Below are 14,979 nucleotides of genomic sequence, written 5' to 3'. Positions count from 1 at the left end.
CATACTTTATCAGGACAGTAGTGACCAGCAAACTATGAGTTTCAAATATTCAAGGCATATTTTGAACAAAGATTATTACAATAGTGTATAAGGTGTGAATACAGCGGGGGAGGAGGGGTGTTCTGGCATAGTAGGCTCTTGTGAAAAGGGTGAGTTTTGCAGTGAGCCCAGAAGACAGGCACATCTTTTGGGATGGTGTTCCATATCTTCAGACTTGACACAAAAACTGCTTCCCTCCATCTTCTGAAAGGTTTACACTGCATGCAGCAGTCTTGGAGGCTTACATATGGAGGGGCAATTCCTAAGATAGCCTGGTCCCAGCCTATTAAAATCTTAAAAGATTAGGACCAGGACTTTGAATTAAACTCAATAGTGAGTGGGAGCCACTGGAAGGTATAGGGCACTGGTGTGAAAAACTAGTATTCTAATCTGCAATCCTGTAATGTACTGGCTAATGTGTATGTGCTCCCTACCTGATAGACTGTATATGAGATTCTATCATCCTCTAGCAACTGATCTACAGAACCTTTAAGTCCTACCACTCCTAGAACTAAAAAAGATTCTCTTTTAGCTCAGGTGGTAGAGACCTGTGTAGGGAGCAGAAGGTCTAGAATTGTACACCTGTAGTATCAGGCATAAAAATTAGCTTGTGACTATGGTCATAAATTCATGTTGAACCTTAGTGCTGAACCCTGGGGATGAATATATATGTCTTCCATGTTTTCTATGCTCCAAAGTCTAATTAAACAAGTGAATAGGAATCTTTAATATGTTTTCCTGTACTATTTTCCTTAGATAAGCAGAATGACTTTTCAAATGGCAGATTAGCTAACGAGTTTCGATCTGCAAAGTTATGCCTGATACCTGAACAGCTGGAGGCTCAGTCAGATCCCCTCTGTCATTATTCATATTTTATCAGTAACATGTAGTGTCCTTATGTAGGAACAGATTCTGCTCTGTTACACAGGTACAACTCCAGTTGAAATGCAATCAATGAAATCAGTGCAAGCTGGCCATAGAAGGGCAGGGGAGGGCAGAATATGGCCTGTGCTGTATACTCACATTTTTGTATGTAATAGATAATAAAGGCATATATAAAAAGTCTGTAACATATTTGGTATCACCTATCTCATTAGCTCCAGTGCTGCTTACAAAAGAAAAGGTTTCTTCCCTAGCCTTAGAAAAAGCTAAAAGCGTAGTATGCTGGGGAATTATACTTAATGGGTTTGTTTATCCAGATTCCCAATAACTGATAATATGTATGTCTTTTACACTAATATTGGACACTTTGGGACTTCAAATCACATATGATTTAAAGCATTCTTAGTCACTGTAAAATACTTGCTTAGTCTGGGGCTGGAGTGTTGTGAATTGTGAATATTGTGAAAAATATATAGAAGAATTACTGCTGACTTGAAACAATCAGAGCAAATCCTTTTTGATCCATCTGGCAGACACTCTTCTGGGAAGTAAAAAAAAGTGATATTCATCCCCAGCATAAGACTGTGCAACTACCAATAACTGAAATGGGAGTTGCACCTGCTTATTTGATCCACAGGATCTAGTATCCTATAAATTAAGTTATTATAATGGGCCAAATTTATCCTTTATATAAGTGCATTGAAAGCAGTGGAGTTACACCAGTAATGAATTTGGTTCAGTGTGTCTCCTTATTTAAAGAGGAGTATGACAGAATCTTTGGCTGTATATACACAGAAAAATATCACAATGGAAGAATCCTTAGACGGGTGGAATTCAAAAGAGCTATGTGACAGCTTCTCTTCAAGAGGGGTTATTCAGCCTATCTGACCTCAGAAACGTTGGGAGAAATCCTAGCCTTGCTCTAAGGAAATACATCATGGAGAGCAGTGGGAGGGTCAGGTAGGGTGACCATATTTCCCTAGCCTGAAAACAGGATCATGGGCCTGGCCCAAGCCGCCTGGCATCGCCACTCATCCCCTGCGCCCCCACAAATGTTCCTCTGTGGCCCCAATTGGGCCAAGTTGCAGAGATGGGAGCGGGGAGAAGAGGACTGGGTTGGGCTGGGATCTGAGTGTGTAAGTGTGAATACTTTTGGGCTCGGAGCCAGGAGGTGAAGCTATTGGATATGATCCAGTTAGCAGTGTGATGCCCCTTTGGGATTTGGGATAGCAGAGTGGCAGGAAGGAGGCTCCGGGTAGTGGGTGAGATCAAGGAGACTCCAGAGAGCAGCCTTGGGGAGGTGGGGGAAGGCCGGATGCAGGGCCATTTCAGACTTTGTAATTGGAGGGGGTGATTCCCGGCCGGTGAGGGGAGGGGAGAGAGGAGTGACCAGGAGGAGGTCACTCCCGGCCAACAGTACGAAACTCAGGTGGGCCAGGTGTCCCCCACCGCCCTCCCGAAATGGCACCCCTGCCGGGATGTGGCAGACGCAGGCAACTAGAGGCAGACTGAGGAGTTGGGGGGAGGCCTGGAAAGGGCTCCGGGGACCAGCCCCAAAGGACGATGGATGGGGAGGATATGAGGCCGGGGTGGGAGCTGTAGGGACTGCTTGGGAGGCTGTGGCGGGGGGTGGGGGATCATGCCACACTCGGTGCCCCAGCACAAGCAGATGATGCGGAACCCAGTCAGGCACTTACCAGCCAGGTTGCCTGGTAGGGTCTGGGTCCCACAAGTCGCGGCTCCATGGCCCAGACAGAGAAGAGTTTGAATTAGGGCCCTGATTGCACTGCCCTCTGATTGGGCTGCAGAGTGAGCACGTGTTACCCCATTGCTCCCTGATTGGGGGGCAGAACATAGCAGAGACAGACTGGCCAGGCTCCTGTCCCCCTCCCCAAAACGTTGCCACTCACACACCCCAACATTCTTCCATATCTCCCTAGGGATGCATGCCCCACCTTTTTTGCAAAACTGGGCATTTGTCCTGTTTGCTCTTGCCAACTCATTTGGCAAAAGCAAACAGGACAAATGCCCAGTTTTGCCACAAAAAAAGTCACAATGTCAGGGACGGGGCTTAAAAAAGGGACTGTCCCAGCCAAAATGGGACATACGGTCACCCTATCAAGGAAACATCCTGACAACACAGAGGGCTGGAAAATATGTACCCTGAGGGGACCTTATTGTTTTTCTAAAAAAGATACAGCATTACTCCTACTATGTGAGGAGCACAGCATATTCACTAGGCCCCTCAGTCAGCAGACCCTTTGGATCTATGAGGCTTTGGCAGGCCTCTTAGCCAGTCCTCACTGCCTTTGCTATCCTGCCCTGCTGCTATGCATGTGCTGTTGGTAAAACTGGGAAGGATTTTGCATATGCTATCAGGTATCATATTTCATTTTGTGTATGTGTGCATTTGTCTGTATCTTAATCTGTATATGTGGGGGTGTGTAGTGCATACTGTACACAGAGAGAGAAAGAGATTTGCATTCCTTTTATCATTTTTATTTAATTTTCCTTAGTTTACGGGAGAAAATAAGTTTTCGGCTTTGGTATTGTAACTTGACTTGGGAAAATTAAGTTATAATCTTTTTCATTGTATATCATCACCGATAATGAACTAGTTTCTGTAATGTGCATATTAGTTGATTATTGGTGATGGCACATACATCAGAAAGCATACAAATAGACTTTCACAGGCTCAGCTGATGCTGAAAGTAACATGAAACTTATTTTGACTTGTAAACTAAACAAACATGACATGGCATTGGTAGGATAATAGTATGTATGCATCTTCCAGCTTGTGTTTTAATATAGTGACTTCTTTATCCAGAGAGACATTTACCATTTTTTCCAGCATGTTTCACCTTTCACTGGTTATAAATACTTCACAACCTTTCCTTAACTGCTAAATTATTATTCAGGTACCCACACATAAGCACTAAGTGGCTAATCTTTAACTCTTTTTGGCATTTACTTGAACATATCTAGTTTACAACTCAATTGGAAGTTCTAAGAAACTGAGTGCATGGGGAACAGAACAAATTTAGTAGAAATTCAGAGTAACAACGTATAAACATTAGAACTATTTATTATTGAAAATATTCATAACTGCTTCAAGAAAACAAGACAAACTCTGCAATTATTTTGAAAAGCTCTATTTATTTTCTCAGTTCATTTATTTTGGTGCTGTATTATTCAGGGCCAGTGAGATAATTTTCTTGTTTGCATGTAGTCAAACATAGGCCAAATGGTACCATCAGTTTTTAAGCAGAACTCCTTCATTGGATTCATTGAGAGGGTTCTGCTTAAAAATTAATTATTCAGTATGCCTATACTATTTCCAAACTCGCAATCTACAAAACACAGTTGATGTGGACATAGATATAATCCCAACACAGAATATTTTAAAAATAAAATATGCCAACACAGGAATTTTTGTTTGATCCAGTGACACAACCATAGTGCCCAGTCCTGCCACCCTTCATGATAATACCGGCCTCTTATCTGGTGCTTTCATCAGTAGATATCAAAATGCTTTACTAATGAGGTCAGTATCATTAGCCTCATTTTACAGATGTGCAAATTGAGGCTATGAGCAGGGAAGTGCCTACGGTCACCCAGCAGGTCACTGGTAGAGCCAGGAATGGAAACAGAACCAAGTCTCCTGAGACCCAGTCCAGTGCTCTGTTCACTTATTGCCTTATTACCTCACAAATAATCTTTCTTCGCATGAGAGGTCCCATTGAATTAAAGGGGACTAATAACAGAAGTAATGACTGCTTATGTGAGTAAGGGTTGCAGGTTTGGAGCCACATTTTCATTTGTCGAGTAGCTTATCATGTCAGTAACATCACTTCCAAGTTTTGCAATATCAAAATGTCAAGCCAGGAAGCAAGGGGCTGTATTTACAGGAGTGAAGAAAAATCTGTGTGGTGTGTGAGAGTTAACTTTATTTCTATTTATTTAAGAGTAATAACCAGTCTCCGCTGTAAGGACATTTTAAGTAGCATCTCCATGACTGATGTATGCTGCCGAGATGAGTGCTCTCATAAAGGAGTTCTTCATCTAACGAGCAAAGAACAAAAGGGGAAATGTGGGTATTTGTTATAGAACAAAATTCTCCAGTATGCTATGGGAAATTACCACTACACTGTGCTTCAGACTATTATTGCAGAACACTAAGGTATTCTGGTCAGGCATGGAATGATGCGGAGGTTCATTTGTGCAGTAAATAGATCTCAGAAAAACAGCTGTTATCGGTCTCTAAAGATTGTTTGTTTGTTTGTTTTCTCAACAGAGCTACAGTGAACCTGTTGATGTTAAGGCGTCCCAACCGCCTCAGATGATTAATTCAAAACAGTCAGTGTTTCATGGGCCCACACAGGCTCATTCCGCACTGTACTTAAGCTCCCATTATCACCAACAACCCGGAATGAATCCGCACATAACTGCCATGCACGCTAATATCCCCAGGAATATCGCACCCAAGCCCAACAACCAAATGCCAGTGACTGTTTCCATAGCAAATATGGCTGTGTCCCCACCTCCACCGCTTCAGATTAGCCCACCTCTCCACCAGCATCTCAACATACAGCAACACCAGCCAATTACAATGCAGCAGTCCATTGGAAACCAACTCCCAATGCAGGTCCAGTCTGCTTTACATTCACCTACAATGCAGCAAGTAAGTTCTAAATCACGAACTTTCAATCTGTTTGGGGAATAGATTTCCATCTGAATCCATAAAACTGATCTTCCAGTAGTTAATGTAGGTTTTTTTGATTCATGGTTTAGCTTTAATTTTGCAACATTCCAGTACTGAAGTCCTAGCTCCCAGTCCTGCAGCTACTTGAGCACGTGAGCAACTTTACTCAGATGACTAGTCTCATGAGCTGTACCAGGACAACTCATGTGAGTAAAGTTAACCAAGTGCCCCTGAAGATTGGCTCCTGAACATTAAAATTCCATATCTCCCACAGAAAAGGGAGTTTCTTTTACAAAAAATATTAATGTTACTCAGTGAAATCAGCCTGTGAGGTAGAAAATAACCTAATGAACAGGTGAAATGTTAAGATTTCAAAAATGTTGATTTAAAGACACAGTTTATAAAGTAAGATACTGGAAATAAGGGGCCAGTTCCTGATGTTCATATTAAAGTTTTATTCATTTTCATACTCAGTCCCTGCTCTAACAAATTCCCATTGAATTTCAGTGGGAGTATGGCCTGACTACATACTGGAAACCTCATGATACGGACTTTCAGGTCTCAATCCTCCAGTGATGTAAAGCAGTGCAACTTCACTGGAGCTAAATAATTTTACAGAGGATCTGGCTCTCAGTAAATAAAGTTTTATTTTCTAAAAAATAGCCCAGAATTGACTATTTTGGGGAGAGGAGTAAGGAGGTGTGTATCTTGAAATCGCAAGATTTAGATGTAATTGGGCCTGATTTTCCATTACACCTTGTGTAATCATTTGCACCATTGTAAAGTGAGTGTAAAATCCTACCAAGTTAGAATGATGTATTTTACACCCACTTATTATAAATGGCTAGGCAGGTGCAGGCCCATCACTGCATTTCATGCTCAATGTTTTCTGCTCTTTTCTTATGCCCTTCCAGGTTTCTGAAATACCCAATTTATTCATACAAATGCCTTGTATGCACAAAGCTTGTGGGCACAATTTATGAATCCAGGTTTGAAAATCTCACCGTGATTATTCCATGGATATTACAATTATACTTAATAGAAGGTGCAATGCAGGAGTTGAATGGTTTTAAATAGCATATCTGGTTATTGGCACCATGCCATGATCATCATCATCACATAAATCTAAACATTGTTCCATGGTGCATTATTCAAAAATTACTTTTAACAAAATATATTAAATAAAATGTGACTTCAGTAGCTTCCATTACATCATGTTGAACATTACCCAGAAGGAAAGAAAAAAGTGGGACTACCACTTCTTGTAGTATGTTGCATGTATTTCAACAGCATGAAAGAACTGCCACTTAAAACAAAAGCTGCTGGCTACGACATATTACATACGTTGTGCAGTGCCATTTCTAGCCTGGGGCATAACATACACTGTAGAAAATGGGCATCCTGAAGTCCATAAATAGATCTGTGTTATACTGTACCTTTTGCTTTCCTGACATAACATACAATATGATAAAAAATTATGTGACCCTTTTTGCCTACTCCCCACAAAATTAAAAAAGCAGTGTAAAATATGGTGTCCTGAAATAGGAATGGGAATCAATACCCGTATTTCTCATTCAAGAAATCTGACATTTCTATCAAAGATACCAAATGCACTGTCAGGCGCCTGGGACATAGGCAGTCTAACCTAGTGATTGGAGTAGGAATCATTGAATTAGATATTGTAGTTTTCCTCGGACCCAGCAAAAGTCTAGAAAATTCCGAACAACATATTCTTCTTGGACGTGGATAGTTATAGGCGGGGGAATAGGGAGTAGAATGAAATAGGAAGGGATTCTTGACTAAGGGTTTTTGAAGAAAGATGTGGAAGGTGGGCTGAATTGGAGGAAATCTGGTAGCTGTATCCTAAATGTATCAAGGTTAATCTGTTTAGTGATCTGGAAGGGTCCTAGTTACTGATGGTCCAGCTTTGCAGAGAGGCAAGTCGATCGCAGGTTCCGGGTGGACAAGCAAACCTTATCCCCTACCTCAAAGCCTGGTGTTGGCTGGTGGGACCACTTCACATACCATTTGTAAGTTGCCTTGGCGACTTCTAACTACTTCTGGAGTTCTTAGTATACCTACTAGATGTGGGCAGTGATTCAGTGACAATGGGCATGGACAATTTCAAGGCGATCTGTGGATGAACGTGAGGATGGAGACCATAATTAGCAAAGGAGGGTCTGCTTTGTGGAGGTGTTGGTGGCATTATTTTAGATAAACTCAGCATGAGGGATCAAAGAGAGCCAATCATCTTGATGATAGTTTAAAACAGGGGTAGGCAACCTATGGCACGTGTGCCGAAGGCAGCACGCGAGCTGATTTTCAGTGGCACTCACACTGCCTGGGTCCTGGCCACCGGTTCGGGGGGCTCTGCATTTTAATTTAATTTTAAATGAAGCTTCTTAAACATTTTAAAAACCTTATTTACTTTACATACAACAATAGTTTAGTTATATATTATAGACTTATAGAAAGAGACCTTCTAAAAATGTTAAACTGTATTACTAGCATGTGAAACCTTAAATTAGAGTGAATAAATGAAGACTTGGCACACCACTTCTGAAAGGTTGCCGGCCCCTGGTTTAGAAAGTAACATAGGTTATGTTCTAGGATCTAATTGTCGTCCTCAGACTGAGGTGTTGCTTGGGTGATAGGCCATAGAGGTTAGCATGTTTATACTCAGGTGGCATGGGAATTCCCACCAGAAGCAGGAAATAAACCCTGGTCCCCAGACAGATACCATACTCAGAGGTAAGCCATGAAGAGGAAAGATGTTGTTCACAAACAAGTGGGCTGTTTCCTGAGCAGAGGGAAGCGCCCGGTATTCAACAAAGTGTGGCATCTTGGTTAAGTGGTTGATCATCCCTAGAATTGTAGTGTGGCCTTGGGAGGGTGGTAATTCCATGATAAAGTACATGGAAACGATAGCCCAAAACCAGGGCAGAGTGGGTAAGGTTTGGAGGAGACCCAGCAGTCTTGAACAGGGTGTCTTGGTCTGGGTGCAAATATCACAGGAGACTACGTAAGGCAAAACAAGACACATACAGCTGACCACCAAAAGCTCCCAGACACTAGGTCTTGCATCTTGGAACAGCCAGAGTGGCCCTCCACGGGAGCATCATGGCAGAGTTGTAGGACTTGAAGCTCAGTAGACCCTTCAGGTACATATATGCATCCTTTATGATACCAGATCCTGTCCTGGAACATGAATGCGGCAGAGGTCTGGTCCTGCTCTTGGTCTAAGGCTTGATGGATTTGGATGGCAAAGAGTTTGTGGGGCAGCTAAGAATGGATAGAGGTTATCAGGTTGGAGGCTATGATGGAAGAAATGAAGTTTGAGGGCTCGAGGATTGTGGACCTAGTTTCTTTTCCAGGATCAAAGTTCTCATCCTTCCACAACAATGCATCTGCCTTCCTGTTCTTTGTCCCAGGAGGGTAGGTGACCACAAACCTGAATTGCGTGAAGAAGAGGGACCAGCATGCCTGCAGGTGTTTTCAGGTGCCTGGCCATCTTAAGGTATTCCAAGTTTTTATGATCTATGAGAACTTGGACAAGAAATCTAGCCTCTTCCAGAAGGTGGCTCCATTCTTCAAAGTCCATTTTGATGGCCAGCAGTTATTTGTCCAGGATGTCATATTTCCCCCCAGCAGGAGTGAGTTTTCGCGAGTAAAATGTGCATGGGTGAAGTCACTCTTCGAGAGCATTGGATTGGGCTAGAACTGTCCCTAGTGCAATGTTCAAAGCATCTGCCTCCACCATAAACAGTGTGGCAGGGTCTGGGTGAATCCAGATGGGAGCCGTTGATAAATCTCTGCTTCAGATTATCAAAAGCAACCTGAGCTTCTGGGAATCATACAAATCGAATTCCCTTCTGTAGTAGGGCTGTGAGCAGAGCAGCCAACACAGAGAATCCTGGGATAAATCATAGAATCATAGACTTTAAGGTCAGAAGGGACCATTCTGATCATCTAGTCTGACCTCCTGCACAATGCACGCCACAGAATCTTACCCACCCACTCCTGTATCAGACCAGTATCTGAGCCATTGAAGTCCTCAAATCATGGTTTAAAGATTTCAAGATGCAGAGAATCTTCCAGCAAATGACCCATGCCCCACGCTGCAGAGGAAGGCCAAAAAAAAACCTCTGCCAATCTGCCCTGGATGAAAATTCCTTCCCGACCCCAAATAATGGCGATCAGCTAAACCCTGAGCATGTGGGCAAGACTCACCAGCCAGACACCCAGGAAAGAATTCTCTGTAGTAACTCAGATCCCACCCCATCTAACATCCCATCACAAGCCATTGGGCATATTTACCGCTAATAGTCAAAGACCAATTAATTGCCAAAATTAGGCTATCCCATTATACATCCCCTCCATAAACTTATCCAGCTTAGTCTTGAAGCCAGATATGTCTTTTGCCCCCACTACTCCCCTTGTAAGGCTGTTCCAGAACTTCACTCCTCTGATGGTTAGAAACCTTCATCTAATTTCAAGTCTAAACTTCCTGATGGTCAGTTTATATCCATTTGTTCTTGTGTCCACATTGGTACTGAGCTTAAATAATTCCTCTCCCTCCCTGATATTTATTCCTCTGATATATTTATAGAGGGCAATCATATCTCCCCTCGGCCTTCTTTTGGTTAGGCTAAACAAGCCAAGCTCTTTGAGTCTCCTTTCATAAGACAGGTTTTCCATTCCTCAGATCATCCTAGTAGCCCTTCTCTGTACCTGTTCCAGTTTGAATTCATGCTTCTTAAACATGGGAGACCAGAACTGCCAGGGCCCTAGCAACAAAGAACATATTTCCGGGCGGGGCCCCTTACAATGCAGAAACTGGAATGCGGTATTTATTTTATACAATATACAGGGTTCATATTATGTATACATAGGCCTACAGTGTACATGTATTCTGTATTTACGCAAAGTGCTTCTTTCGAGCCTTGTTCTCCGTAAATTGGTTAATCAATGCATCATAGTCCAGAGATCTGGCAATCTTGTTTTCGATTGAGATAACTGCAAGTGCAGAAAGCCTGTCATGGTTAAGCGCAGGATATTCTTGATCAGTTTCATTCTGCTGAAGCTCCTTTCAGCACCAGCGACAGTAACTGGTGTGGTCAGAAGAATTCTAATGCAAATGGAAAGATTCGGATATATCTCCTGAAGGCCTTGTATATGTACGTTAAAAAATTGTTTGCCGTGACAAGTCCTCTCTCTTTCTCGATGACATAAATAAAATGATTCAATTCCATTATGAGTTCGTTGGCATCAATGTCTCCCATTTTTCTTTCAAAATTTTTGCGGTGATTCTCCAGTTCATTTTCTCTGTGACACTGCTTCAGGCTGTTAGCGTTATACAGAAATCCAAACAACTTATACCACTCCACAAGTTGGTCAAATCACGACGAAACAGAAGATATGGCCTGATCAGTGAGAACAAGAAAGAACTGCGATTTGAATTTTTCTTCAGCAGAAAGACGACTCGAATCATCAGCACATTCGTAATCAAACATTCTCTTCTTACGTCACACCCTGGTTTCTGGAAACACCTGCTCAATACCCATATGCTCTGCTATTTCACGTGCATTTGTGGCCACAGAGATATATCCTGTATTTCGATAGTCTTCCAAAAACGTCTTTGTAGCACTGACTTCTGCCTGCAGTACGTCAATTGACACATCTGGTGACTGAATTAATTTGATAGTTTTATTGACGTGAAATAGTATATCGTACCACGTGTACACAGTCAGAACAAAAGGCCAGGTAGTAACATGGTCTAAAAGCGCATCGGCTTCTGTTGCTGTATTGCCATCTTTCTTTTCGAGCGCATATTCTCGCAAAGATAACAAAGCATTGCACAATTCTTCAAGGTGATAACACAATGGCTTCACAGCATCAATTCTCGAATCCCAACGAGTGTCCGATAACCCTTTAACAGATATTGGCATATGTTCTTGAAGTATATCCCAACGTGAAGGTGAAGAAGAAAAGATAACGTATATTCTGTTAATCAGACCGAAAAAGTCAACGGCATATTTCGATGACTTTGCCACTTCTGAGATCACAAGATTCCAAGTGTGAGCTCCACATGGTACATACAAGGCACGGTCATTTATTTCTAGCATGCGGGCTTGAACTCCTTTATTCTTTCCTCTCATATTTGCGCCGTTATCATAAGCTTGGCCTCTCATGTCAGCAATGTGTATTCCTAAGTTGTTTGCCTTTTCAAGAAACGCTTCCAATAAGCCCTCACCAGTTGTATCATGAACATTAAGAAAACCAACAAACGCTTCACGAATATTGACACCATCTTCACCGTTGCATTCAACAAAGCGAAACACCACAGACATCTGTTCTTCATGTGACACGTCGGGAGTACAGTCCAAAATAACTGAATAATATTTTGCTTTTTTAAGCTGCACTATGTTGGCCTCTTGAATGTTACTGGCAACAAGTTGAATCAGGTCGTTTTGGATCTGTGGACTGAGGTACTGAACATGTGTCTCTGCCTTCTTAATCCTCTGTAAAAGTTCGCTGAGGACAGTATCATACTTTGCAAGCAATTCAAACAGTCCCAAAAAGTTGCCATTCGAAGGATCGCCGAGCTTTTCATTACTTCCTCGAAATGCCAAGTTTCTTTTGGACAAGATAATAACAACATCAACCATGCATTTGACAACATTTCTCCAGAAATCTTTCTTTCAGAAAAGCCTGCAATTCGAGTTGGTCAATAGATGTACGGTTTACTATGCCGGACCGAAGGTCAAACCATTTCACCATACAGGCTTGATGACCTTTGCCTGTTTCATGCTGCTGAAGTCTTTTTGACAGTGCTTTCCAAGCAGATGTTCCACGACGTAGCAGTATGTCGCCAGTGCCAAATAATTTACAACAAAAACAAAAAATGGCATCTTTCTGAACTGAGTACATTAACCATGAACGTCTTATTTTCTCGCCATTTGCCATGGTTCGATAGAAATGAGTACTTGTGAACCTCCGTCTTTCCTCGTTAAATGGAAATTCGTAACTTTCATTCTGCTGCGGTGGGCCACGTGCAACAATGTCACACACTTGCCTGTCCGATATTATAGACGGCCAATCTCCTGGATCATCAGTCAGTGGTTCAGATTCAGATACTTCTTTCCCGGCAGCAGCTCTGTCACAGTTTGTTTGGTAGAACAACTGGCTTCACCTTCGACCTCACTTGAAGCACTTCTGGGTACTTCTGGATACGATTCGTCGCTGCTAGCGCTGTCCGTTTCATGTGCCTGTACCTGTACGTTGAATTGCAGCGCAAAATACGTTGACAACTTTGGAATTTTCTCAAGTTCCTTCTCGGCATCTTTTGCTGCCTTTCGTTTACTAGCTCCGCTCTTATACGTTCTCTTAGACATCACAAAGCATGCTTCTGCATTGGAAACAAATCGTTTCAAACGATAAAAAATTAAACAACTAAATTAATAACATTTATCCACCGACCGCCATTATGAACGCAAATACACATTCTTTGAATGGGTCCAACTAAAATTCGAAACTGACCGACAGACAACTGATGTTTCATAATGACTTCACGGTTTTGTCAGTAAAACCGACATGGATTGTGCAATAGCGTCAATAAATGTCACTTACCTAGTTATACCTTACATTTTTTTTGCAATTTTTAGGGGCCCCCTTCCTTGCGGGGCCCCCTCCGGTTGGAGGGTACGGAGGGCGCTCGCTACGCCTCTGAGAACTGCACACAGTATTCCAGATGAGGTCTCACCAGTGCCTTGTATAACGGTACTAACACCTCCATATCTCTACTGGAAATACCTCGCCTGATGCATCCCAAGACCGCATTAGCTTTTTTCACGGCCATATCACATTGGCGGCTAATAGTCATCCTGTGATCAACCAATACTCCGAAATCCTTCTCTTCCTCTGTTACTTCCAACTGATGCGTCCCCAGCTTATAACCACAATTCTTGTTATTAATCCCTAAATGCATGACCTTGCACTTTTCACTATTAAATTTAATCCTATTACTTTCCAGTTTACAAGGTCATCCAGATCTTCCTGTATGATATCCTGGTCCTTCTCTATATTGGCAATACCTCCCAGCTTCGTGTCATCCGCAAACTTTATTAGGACATTCCCACTTTTTGTGCCAAGGTCCGCAATAAAAAGATTAAATAAGATTGGTCCCAAAACTGATCTCTGAGGAACTCGACTAGTAACCTCCCTCCAGCCTGACAGTTCACCTTTCAGTACAACCTGTTGTAGTCTCCCCTTTAACCAGTTCCTTATCCACCTTTCAATTTTCATATTGATCCCCATCTTTTCCAATTTAGCTAATAATTCCCCACGTGGAATCATATAAAATGCTTTACTGAAATCGAGGTAAATTAGATCCACTGCGTTTCCTTTGTCTAAAAAGTCTTTTGTCTTCTCAAAGAAGGAGATCAGGTTGGTTTGGCATGATCTACCTGTTGTAAAACCATGTTGGATTTTGTCCCAGTTACCATTGACCTCAATGTCCTTAACTACTTTCTCTTTCAAAAATTTTTCCAAGATCTTGCATACTACAAATGTCAAACTAACAGGCCTGTAGTTGCTCGGATCACTTTTTTTCCCTTTCTTAAAAATAGGAACTATGTTAGCAATTCTCCAGACATACGGTGCAACCCCTGAGTTTACAGATTCATTAAAAATTCTTGCTAATGGGTTTGCAATTTCATGTGCCAGTTCCTTTAATATTCTTGGATGAAGGTTATCTGGGGTCCCCGATTTAGTCCCATTAAGCTGTTCGACTTTGGCTTCTACCTCGGATGTGGTAATATCTACCTCCATATCCTCATTCCCATTTGTCATCCTACCATTATCCCTAAGTTCCTCATTAAAGACTGAGGCAAAATATTTGTTTAGATATTGGGCCATGCCTAGATTATCCTTAACCTCCACTCCATCCTCCGTGTTTAGCGATTTCACTTCTTCTTTCTTGGTTTTCTTCTTATTTATATGGCTATAGAGCCTTTTACTATTGGTTTTAATTCCCTTTGCAAGGTCCAACTCTACATGGCTTTTGGCTTTTCTCACTTTATCCCTACATGTTCTGACCTCAATAAGGTAGCTTTCCTTGCTGATGACTCCCATCTTCCACTCCTTGTAGGCTTTCTGCTTTTTCTTAATCACCTCTCTGAGATGCTTGCTCATTCAGCTTGGTCTACAACTCCTGCCTATGAATTTTTTTCCCTTTCTTGGGATGCAGACTTCTGATAGTTTCTGCAACTTTGACTTGAAGTAATTCCAGGCCTCCTCTGCCTTTAGATCACAAGTCCTTCAGTCCAATCCACTTTCCTAACTAATTTCCTTAATTT

General features: G+C 42.1%; 1 protein-coding gene across 1 annotated transcript in view; it reads left to right on the top strand.

Annotated features, from left to right (window-relative positions):
• Positions 1 to 14,979, top strand: part of TOX (thymocyte selection associated high mobility group box) — a 267,358-nt gene that overhangs the window by 237,898 nt on the left and 14,481 nt on the right. The window contains exon 7 of the mRNA XM_034762982.1: positions 5,216 to 5,602. Coding sequence (XP_034618873.1) covers positions 5,216 to 5,602 — 387 coding nt within the window. The remainder of the gene's footprint in view (positions 1 to 5,215; positions 5,603 to 14,979) is intronic.

This window comes from Trachemys scripta, chromosome 2 (genome assembly GCF_013100865.1).
Source record: "Trachemys scripta elegans isolate TJP31775 chromosome 2, CAS_Tse_1.0, whole genome shotgun sequence".
In the NCBI taxonomy this organism is placed as follows: Eukaryota; Metazoa; Chordata; order Testudines; family Emydidae; genus Trachemys; species Trachemys scripta.
This window is presented reverse-complemented; position numbering and strand designations above follow the sequence as displayed.